The sequence below is a fragment of the Lupinus angustifolius genome, chromosome LG03 (assembly GCF_001865875.1).
Source record: "Lupinus angustifolius cultivar Tanjil chromosome LG03, LupAngTanjil_v1.0, whole genome shotgun sequence".
Lineage (NCBI taxonomy): Eukaryota > Viridiplantae > Streptophyta > Magnoliopsida > Fabales > Fabaceae > Lupinus > Lupinus angustifolius.
Genome location: NC_032011.1, coordinates 15,695,974 through 15,707,772, shown reverse-complemented (window position 1 = coordinate 15,707,772; position 11,799 = coordinate 15,695,974). Strand labels below are relative to the sequence as shown.

The following is an 11,799-nucleotide window of genomic DNA, read 5'->3' as shown; positions in this document are numbered from 1 at the left end:
CAAGAACATCACTATTTTCGGTTTTGAGGAGAAAATGAGTTAGAAAGCGTTTTAGAAAATTTCAACGGTTGAATATGTTCTTGACATGCTCATGAACATCATACTTAAATCTCATCAACATCCATTGGTTGAATGTTGAGAGATCAAGGTTTGAAGATGGAAGAACAAATGAGAAAACTGAGAGAAAAAGATGAAGAGAGGGTTTTACCTTCTCTCGAAAATTTGGAAATGAGAGAGTGTGAGAGAAGTGTGGAGTGAGGAGTGTTTAATGAGGAGAGGGAAATCAGATTTTCCCCATAGGCAATCATGGCAAATCTCCTAGGGTGGATAATGATGATTTCCTATGACATTAGGGTGAGTGATGTGAGGTTTGTTTTATGGAAAGGCAAATCTCGCATCCCAATGCGAAACGACCACTTCGCAGACACGTGCGATAAACATGCTCGAGTATTATCGGCTAATACTCGATCGGATATTATAAATCGCCCGATCATAATATCCGATTAGAATTTCGGATTTTGGCATTCCGAGTGAAAAATATTTAGAAAATAGGTATGGGTGTATTTATGGTCTATATTGACTCGAAATGAAATTACTAAGCCAACGGTGTGGTTGGAATTTGATTCCGAGTTATGGAACTCAAAAACCACTTTTTGAGCCGTATCGGGTGGATTTCGGCCCCGACAGTGGTCCAGAACCGACTGTCTCCGCAAATTACCAAAATTTACCACAAAATAGGAAATAAAATTACAAGACTAAAACTCAACTAGAGTTTCGTCTAATTCTTTACCGAAAATTCTCAGAAATTCATTTTCGAATATATAATTAATAAAATCTTATAATTCAAAATCGTAAAATTCGCGGTGTTACATGTGTGATTAAGGAGATGATTAAAATCTAGAGAGATTTTTTGGGAGGAGGTGTGGGTGCTCACAGAAAAATTGCTTTAGTTAGATGGGTTTTAGTTTGCGAGGATCGTGATAGGGGTGGTCCAGGTGTGAAACATATTGATTTCTTCAATTTTGCGCTCTATAATTTGTGTTTAGACAGGGGGGCTAAGGTGGGTCTTTCAGGTGTGTCGAGGGAGGGTGGAATTGGTAGATTGGATGGAGAAGAGAGCCTTTTGAGTGGGAAAGGCCCATGTTCAAAGAGTTTATGATTGTTTTACAAAATGTTCAGTTGATAGAAGATGGTGTGGACAAATGAATTTGGACTCGTGATGCTTCCAATTGCTATTCAGTCAAGTCGACATACAAAGCTATCTAGAATGTGGAAGAGGTTAGTGTAGAGAATCATGGGTTATGGAATGATGTTATGGAATTTAGCTATTCTAGTTATGGTAATGATGTTATGTGTGTGTGGTGTCATTCTCAACTAGAGACTGTTGACCATCTTTTCTTCTTTTGTCAATTTTCTTACCATATTTTGCAACTTCTTTATGGGTGGCTGAGGATTTTGAGGGCTTTACCTGCTTCATCTAAATCTCATTGTTTCCAACATGTTATTCCTTTAAATGGAAGTTTGGTGAAAGAAATAGACTATGTGACTTGATGGTTGGAATTTTGGAGGTGTAGGAATGAAACTATTTTTAACAATAAGAGGATGAGTTTGGAGGAGCTGCTGGATGAAATTAAGTTCAAGTCATGGTTGTGGATAAAAGGTAGAATCAAATATTCTTCAATGTCTTAGTTTGACTGGATTTCTAATCTGATTGCTTGTTTGGAATGTTACTGTTAACCCTCCCTTTGGTGCTTAGGTGTTTTTGGCCTTCTTTTGTTCTAAGGAGTTGTTTATCGTCTTTTTATTTTATATTTTGATTTCATACGATGTATCTTTGTAGTTTTTTTTAATAAAATCTTCACCTTACAAAAAAAGAAGAAGGAGCTTATTCATTTGGGAGAAAGAAGAATATGAAGATCTCTTAAAAATCCTTGAAATTTCATTTCCTAAAGAAAATGCTCCTTACGGATGGATTTGGATCCATAAGAAAGGAGAGGTTATTATGATGATATTGTTTAAATTATCAAAATTGATTTTCTTATAAAATATATTAATTAAAAAGGGAACGTTGTTTTATGATATTGTTTAAAGAAGTTAAATAGTAATTTTGTATTCAGAGTGAAACGTTTAACATTTTAAAAAGTATTGAATTTGAACTTCAAAATTGACTTATTCAATTTGTGTTCATTAAACTATATGTTCTTAAGAGACTCATTTACACAACTTATAAAAAACTTTATTATATATATTTATATTAATTACACTTAATCTCAATTATTTATTTTTTCAAATCCAACAGATTAAATAAGTGAAACTTAAAAGATGAATGAGAGAATTCTTAAATAACTTTTAAGTTTCACTCATTTGGTCCGTTGAATTTAATAAAATAAATAACTGAGATTAAGTGTAATTAATGTAACTGAAATGAGTGTAAAATATATATATATATATATATATATATATATATATATATATTAGTGATTCATTTTACACATTAGTTACACTTAATCTCATCCCTTGATTTTTATAAATTTAACATACCAAATGAGTGAGTGAAACAAGTGAGAGAGAGAAAAAGATGAATCTTATATGACATTTAAGCTTAACTCATTTGGTTCATATCAATAAATGAAATTGAATATAATTAATATAACTTTAACTTGAATGTCATACCTGTCCATATATGTCATGTGAGAGGGGGATACACGTTATTACTCTTCTAAAGTTTTAATTGTGTATTCATTAAACAAACTCTAATATGTTATAGGGCATGGATAGATTGCCATGTGACATGTGGTGATACACGTTACTCCTCTAGAGTTATAATTAGAATAAAAAGATATCTTGTTTTAAATCATGTCCTCAATCTTATTCTGAATTAATATATTTATACTATTAATAAAGGGAAAACATAAAATAATCTCTCATTATAGTGTAATTTGTGTTTTCCTATTTTGCCCTCAATATCTTTTTATTTCTACTAAAAAACCATATAATATTATTTTCTTATTTTATCCTTATTATCTTCTTATTTTAAAAGTGTATTTAAAAAATTGAATATTAGACCAATTGAATAAACTCAACCTTAAATTTAGCGCAAAAAATTATATTTGAATATATAAAATACAAACTATACATTACAACTGTCAGATGATTTAACGAAGAAATAGATGTTGTAAGAGATTACGGCTGAGTAGGTGCCGCGTGGAAAGAGAAGACCATGAGTCATTCTGCTTTTCTCATAAATACTTTTGAATATCTCACACAGAATCTGCAGATTATACTGGTATGAATCTGTGAAGAGATGAATGAAGTGATATAGAAAGAAACTAAATCTAAAATAATTGGCATTTTATCTTATATCTAATGTTTAGTATGATCCTTTATGTTTCTTTTGAAATAACCCATAACACTAATATATTAGAATAATTAGATCAATCTCCTATTCAAAAGGTAAACCTAATATACATAACACCATAAATGTGATATCTTATTTCTTAAAGTTTATTGTATCTATATCACATCTATTTATCTTGAACAAGGTTTTGACACTTAATCATTACATCAGTCACATTTTGGTAGTTTCTTGAAACTTCATCATTACATCGGTCACATTGTCTCGTAATATTTCATAATTTAATATTCACCACGCAATCAAAATCGAAATCTGGAACAAGATTTAATACCTTGATCCTAGCTATATTCATGGTCTATGTATAATACACCAACCATAATTTGAACTGCATTAATTAAAATTTCAAACGACAAAGAATCGCTATACCCATGTGTAATGGACACATCAATTTTGCAGGGTGTAAGTGTCCTTTGGGAATGGTGGGTTGATTGAAAGAATGTGACAAAGATTATATGTCTCAAACGGTATTTTATTTTATGTTCCAAGCTAATCAGAGTACTACTTTTTATTTTTAAAATTTTTATTTTATTCACTTGTCAATATGTAATTGATTTGAGACAGATAATAAAATACTATTAAAGACATGATCCCGAATCAACCTTCATGCTTACAAAACCCTTGCCAATGCTAAAAAAGACATTTGCTTGCATGAACAAGAATATACGTATAATTTTTCCAACCCCGAAATCTAAGGGTGCCACGTATAAAAAAAGAATACTAAAGTTATCACTTTTGATAAGATCTTTGCTTATATAGTACTTGTTTGTGAAATGATTAAAAACAAAAACTGGTGTTGGGTAATTGTTTATTCGAAGGAAGAGTGGTTGCTTCACTACTTGATTGGATTGAGTAGTGGAATGCAAATGGAAACTGATGTGAATACCTTTAGAATGAAGGGGACTCTCTATATAGAGTAAGGAGAGAGACAATCAAACAAAATAAGGGATTCTTCTTGTTAATTCCTAGGTCAGTTTTTAGAGAATAGACTGCAAACTACAAAAGTCTTACTTAAAAGGGGAATTGTTCCATCTTAACGAGGAAATTTATTATGGAGATTATATAATGATCAACAAGAATCTTTTCAATATCTTTTATCTTCTTATATGTTTACATATTTAGTTTGGTAATTAATATACAATTGGTTGGATCTTTGCATCGTACTATTTTAAGAAAAAAAGTTGGAAGATTTAGAGTATCATATGGTTAGCAACAATTTAGTCTATCTGACTTGTTAGAATAACATCATCTTCAACTCAACTTAGACGTTTGTGCAACAGATAGTAGAAGCAGCTAAAGTAAAGTTTTGACTCTGAATCATTGGAGCATATCAACAATATCCGCTTATAATGAGTTGTCAATTCTATTACATTTCTACTACAATTCTTTACCATTCTTACCTCCACTAATCACATACCCTTATGTTCTTCTTTTGTTACTTCTTAATTTATCTGACTTTTGTAATATTTTATATATTTAAATACATTTTTAATAAAATTGTATTTTTCGGATAAAAAAAATATTATCCAATTGTTATACTTCTTTTATAAGTATGACAAAATAAGAAAAATATGCTTTTCCATATGTATTTCTCTTCACCCAAGTATGAAAAAGGTGATCAAACAAATGTTGCATAATTAAAGTTATAAAATAAATTATCTTCTCTTGATGTGAAGTACTTATGACAGTATAATAAATTAGCAATGTGGCATGAAAAGTGCTATGTACTATCATTAGATAGAAGCAGGACTACAATACAGTTATCAAATTTTACTAGCATAATAATGGGTTATCATGTGAAGGAGTTAGCACTTAGAAATATAGTTCCGTACTTTTTCTTAATTTCAAACATACAATGAGTCATGCAAATTATTGGTTAACATTAACCTTGTAGAAGATTGTGTCATTGTGATGAAGATCACAGTGAGAGAAATAGATTGTTTTGTTGCTAGGGGATCAATTTATATATTTCTTATTCTATCTGTTAACTTAATTATTGTTTAACATTCTCAATATTTCTAGTGATTTCTAAAACGGGTAAAGATTTATTATTATATATATATCTCACTGACACTGTCTCTATTATGTTTTAATACACATATTTTGTAGTGTACAACATATAACTTGTTTACTACACTAAATGGTGCAGCTTTAATTTTGTTCTTTCCATGTGACATTGATGGGATCATTCTTTTTAAAATTCATCTAATGAAAAACAGCACAGCAGCGATTGGGAGAGCGCTAAAAACTGAAGGAAAGGGTTACGCCATAATATGTTCTACATCAATTATTTATCCCATAAGGTTAAGGGTAAAGTTATTTTATATATTTGTGCTTCATCTTTATTTTATTACTTGTTTTTTGGGGTAGTAAAACCAAATCACGTTTGCTCCATATAACACATTTGAGGAGATAGAACTTTGGAATAGTTTGGTTGAGATATGATATAAGAGTTTATTAGATATTATAATTTAGAGTTTGGTGAGCTAGTAGGATAAAACTATCTTATTGATATATAATATCTTGTTCACATAGTATAATTTAGGAACTTTTCTCTTGATATACTTATACTTAAACATTATTGCCACCAGCACTATATCAATATCATTGTTATCGGGTATATAGTTATCACTAAATTTGATAAGAGTTTATTTCTATTATATTCTTATCCTTCACTATATTGTATCCTCACCACAAAAATACCCTAAGAGTTCATATTAGTTATTTGATTTCTTTCTCCTAAATCCTAATGGCATATCTAGTGAAAAGGTGTAGCAAATATCATAGATATTAAGGCCTTCGCAATTGACTCAAATGCCCTACCTGAAATAATTTTGTTTTCACTTTTTATAAATAAGCAAATTAAAGCTAATTCTGAGCTTTCCTTTTGAAGTAAAAAAATCGGTTAAATCTATCACATTGCCTATCCTAAATGGCATATTTACAAGGAATAGTTTTAGTGGTGAACATGGACCCGAATTTGTCCTAGTGCCATTAATTCTTATTTCCCAAAATAATACTGTTACGCAAAGAGGCCATGACACGGATTAAACTTAAGAAATATTGACCAATAACATTACAACTTTAAATGTAGGTTAGGTTAAGATTGTATATTCACTCGGATATATATGTTTCCTTTTTTGTCATTAAATAATTAAAGTAAATCAGAGTCTCATTGATAGTTAAGGTGAAAAGATGTAAGGAATAAGTGAAAAAGATTATGAGTTGAAGTATCATTCATAATAAATTGAAAAATTATAAAATGGTTTAATAGTTAAAAAGAATAAATAGAGTGAAAGAGACTAAGGATTTGAGTCTCACACATAACAAATACTAACAAACCAAACATGTAATAGGTTAAGAGATGAGTACATCATGTGTAAGTTGATCATTTTTGTATTACAATAAAAGAAATTAAATAAACATAAAAAAGCAAGAATCTAAGTATAACTCTGCTAGAATCTTCAACCTTTCCCTCCCTTTTTCATTGGACATCATTCACAAGTTGCTGTTCTTATGAATTGACACATTCTTTTCAGCATCCTCCATTTCCATATTCACCTTTTCTAACTCCACCTTCTCTAAGTTACCCTTTTCCATGTCCCCTTTGTTTGGTTCTTCCAAAACACTCTTTTTTCGGTATTTGCAATGAAGGACAAGCTGAAGAATGCCCAATGGAATTCCAACAACACTTGGTCCCTACAATAATAATTAAGTATATATTGATTAATATTCGTAACACTTTTTTCTCATATTTATTAAATTATGAACTATACTCTAAGATACATACCGCAACGAATATATCACGAATGAGAGCACCATAAGTTAACCAAAGAGTAGTAGCTAAGAATGTACACAAAGATAAGGGTAGTGGCATGAATTCCACACTCTTGGTTTGTATAACTTTCTTCTGCAATATCCAAAATAAAACCATGTTATAAAAAAATTCAAATACCATAAAACAAAATAGTTGTGACAAACATAGCTTCAATTGAGTTTCTTATTTACCAAAATAATAATTAAGACACTTCTATTTGAAAAAAGAACTAATGACTGAAATTCTTTCTCATATATTGTCTTGTATCAATGAAAGCATGTCAAGTAAATTAAAAAAATTAAACCTTCACTATTATTGTTGTTTTTGTTTCATTATCATTGGTCAGGATAACATGAGACAAGATGTGGGACAAAAGATCTTCATTTCTTCGATTTTAGTTACTTTGAATGAAGATTAGATTACATGATTGAACAGTTCTGTTTTCTCTCAATATAAGTTAAGCAATAATATGTGACTATTGGACTTACCATTACAACAAGAGGAGATCCATACATGGCTATTGAAACAACTAAGCCAATGCTACCCACAAGTTGTTTTCTGTGTGCATTATCATGGAAGGCAAAAGCTGAGACTATAGCAGTAATGCAGAATAGTAGCAAAACTGGTGTTGCTACCATGGTTACCTTTGCCTGCAAAAATAATCATACATCTTAGAAACCATATATATCATTTTACATCTATAACATGCCTAAGGTAAAGAGAGTAACTTTTTTTCTGCATAAAAAAGAGATAGTAACTCTTTGTTCTACAATATATGATTCAGAACAGAAAGAAATGGTTTAGACACAAGAAACCAAAAGCTATATTCATGCTTCTAAAGTCACATTTTTATGCTATTATAGTTAAAAATACATGAATTCTAAAGACAAAAGTTTCATGCATGCAAGTGGTCCTTCTGTGTCAAGGGAAATATTAAAATTAAATAAAACAAAGATAGTAGTAACTACAAGTATTTTTTATGGAACAAAGTTAAGATGATGAAAACTTTGATCCATATTGGTCTTGAATTTTGATTCAAAGTGTACCAATAGCTATTAGTTTTGGACAAGGATCAGTTATTTTAAAATGTGTTTCAAATTATATGATTAACAAATAAAAACATGTCATGTCAATTAAAAAATTAAAAATTTATTTTTTTCTATTTTTGTTTTAATATTATTAGTCTGGGACATGATTTAAGACATAATTTAAGATAATATATCCATAATTTTTAACACATGAAAAGGTGAACTTGGGATAAGGCTTAAAAGAGGGTAGAGCATGTAACACACCTTTCCCTTGGCAGAAGCATAGCAGAAATAAATGAGAACATAGGATAACTCAAGCACAATTCCAACTCCATTAACTGTAACAAGAGGTAAATTCTCCCACTTATAGCTCACAACAGGTAAACCATACCAAGTAAAAAGGAGACAATTAAACAGCCCAATGATGTAAGGAATGCATGAAAATTCTTCTGTGCTTTTCTTCCTTATCACCCTCTTAAAAGTGGTTCTACACAATAACAAACATATAAAATGTTTAGCACTTCATAGTCTCTAATAAGGTGAAGATGAAAAGACCAAGTAAAGGTGTGTGTAATTGTAACTTACATTGGTGCAGCATAAAGAGATACTGAGGCAACATTGCCTGCAAGAAATTAAAACATAAATGAGTCACTTTTATTGAAGAGCTTCATAGTAATGTAAAGGAACTAAGGGATGAAGAAAGAAGTACCAAGAACAGCAACACCCAAACGAAGAGTTTCTGACATCTTTAGTTTTTATGATGCTGTATGATTTAGAAGAGACGAAGAAGATTGTGTACTGCAAAGAATAACTTTGAGGGTGCTCTATTTATAACCCACTAGGATAAAGTTTTGTGCTAAACTAGTGGGGTGCTAGACCAATTTTACACTAGTATTGCCAATACCATTTTTTTAACTTATTTTATAATAACTAGTTATTCAAATTGCTGATTTGCATATGATCATAATATTATGGTTATAGTGACGGTTAAAACCACATCATAATATAATTACAGTGTGATATTTAATTATAATGGTGCAGCTGCATCGGACTGCAACACAACTATATCAGATCACATTGAATTTAAAAATATTTTTTAATCACAAAATAATTTATATCGTAAGGACTAAAATCCACATTATAATAGCCACAAATTCACAATCACCTTAATCGCGAATGTAAGCACAATTTAGGACACTGATAATGATTAATCAAAATATTTTTATGGTTTTCAAAATCAAAGTACTTCGGTTGATGAATATAAAGTAGGTGTGAAAGTGAAGTTAATAAAAATATTGTAGAATAGGAATTCTTCCCTAAAAACATAATACACATCAGTGTAACTCTTTATTTATGAAATGTAATAAAATAATGCATGTATTATTATTTTAGTATCTAAAAAATAGTTATGTAGTTTTTGACGTGTAAATATATTGTCCATGAAATATTGTCCGAAGATTCATAACAGGAATTAATATAAGAACAGCATATTGACAGTTGTAAGAAAAAGGAGAGATATGAGTAAGTGCTGTCTAGTGTCTATGTATGTGTTTAACAAACTTTGTTCAAATTGAGAAGCTTTTCCACAACTAGCTTCATACAATAGTTTAGTTTATAGTTTTGGTCCTCATATTATTAATTTATTATATTTTCCTCCAATTTTATAGGCAACTGTTATGGTACAAGCAAAGACACAAATATTATATGGGTTCATTTTTTACCTATGTCTTGCATCTCACGTGAAATTTTATGGTATCTTTGAATATTTTGGTATTTTATGCTATCTTTGAATATTTTGGTATAGCTGTGTTGTGGCGTTGCAATGTAAAATCTTTTTATGATAAAAAATGATTTTCAATTCCATGCAGTTAAAACCGATCCAATGCAATTATGTCGTGTCACAATGTAGTTACATCTTTGTATTTCATACATTGCAATGATTACAACCACAATATATTCATTGTATCATGTTATACGGTCCGCAATTTTAAAAATTATAGCAATCACCACATGTTTTAAAGAATCCCATATCAATCAGATTTTAATAAGTAATATAAAAATATTGTTGGGAATGTTTGAAATATGTTATTATATGAAGTCTCACATTGTTTAGCATCAGAATAGAGTAGAATATCAATGTTATATATTGGACTCAAGTCCCTTCTTATAATATGCACCGGATATAAGCACCAAATAGAAACACCTCATGGGTAGGTAGTGTTAGATATTTCCTGATGATTGGTGAAATACCAATCCTAGGATCTTGAATATTATGATTCTCACACATAATATAAAACAATGATATAAAGTCATACCTGAATCCATGTTCTCTGATCTACTAATTTGATAAATTTTTTGAGAGAGTTTTGGTATGATGGTCCTCCTCAACCAAATCTTTAATTCCTTTTGGGACCTTCGTTTCCTCTCAAATGGGGAGAGGTGAAAACTATTTGTGATTTGGTGTATTGGGGACCATAACCTTCGTTATGTGTTAACTTATAGGGTTCCCATTATCCTCTATAGGTTAACCTTATGGGTATCTACTCATTAAGCCCATATCCGTTATCATCTTTTAGAAATCTATGAGGTGTCACTAATTAGATCACTTATAATGTAACCCCTGAAATAAATAGTTGATATCATTGTATCAAATATATGATGTCCACCTTAATTAGAAATTCTAAATTTCTAACAATCTCCCACTTGGGCTTCATATCTTCCTGATACAATTATATCACAGGTTCTTTAGGCGCGCATCCGTATGCTATTTACATTTAGACTTCTCCTTAATACAATCTGATCCATCTCATATATCAACTATGGAACCATTGCGACTTTCATCACATGCAAGCGTGACTCGACCACAATGATCACCATATTAATATACCCAATGATATAGATCAAATATGGATGAGTGACATAGAAATTTCATGCAATGTGATCTCAAACATGTCTATTTTCAACTGGTCCTTCTTTATTCTTTAGTGAGATCAATCCAAAGTCTTTAATTGTAACACAATTGTTACAATGCACAATTTCAAAATGAAACAATACACCATCAACTTTATTATGCATAAAAAACTGTATATAATATCCAAAGCAAAACATAAAACATATAGACTCCCATTGAACTAAGGTACCCTAAGGAACAACACCCATATGAGCTCTGATAAGTAAGCATGTACTTCTTTGTTCTCTTCAAGTAACGCATAACACATTTGACTGCCTTCCAATGATGCATTCCAAGATTACTCAAATATCTGCCCAAAACTCCCACAACAAATGCTATATCGGGACATGTGCAAACTTGAGCATACATTAGACTTCCTATTGTAGATGCATAAAGAATCTTTTGCATCTTGTATCTTTCAAGGTCATTTTTGGGGCACTGTTCAAGACTAAACTTGTCTCCCTTAGCTATAGGGGTATCCCTCGGTTTACTGTCTTTCATATAAAATCTATCTAGGACTTTATCTATATAGCTTTCTTGTGATAACCTTAGGATACCTTGAGAGCGATCTCTCAGTATCCGAATACCTAAT

General features: G+C 30.6%; 1 protein-coding gene across 1 annotated transcript; it reads right to left on the bottom strand.

Annotated features, from left to right (window-relative positions):
- Nucleotides 6,784-9,094, bottom strand: LOC109343516 (bidirectional sugar transporter SWEET3-like). The gene is made up of 6 exons (XM_019581853.1): nt 8,967-9,094; nt 8,843-8,879; nt 8,522-8,744; nt 7,718-7,879; nt 7,203-7,322; nt 6,784-7,111 (listed from the first exon to the last, which is right to left on the bottom strand). Exons 1-6 carry the CDS (start codon nt 9,001-9,003, stop codon nt 6,911-6,913), a joined length of 780 nt encoding a protein of 259 aa, XP_019437398.1. The 5' UTR covers nt 9,004-9,094; the 3' UTR covers nt 6,784-6,910.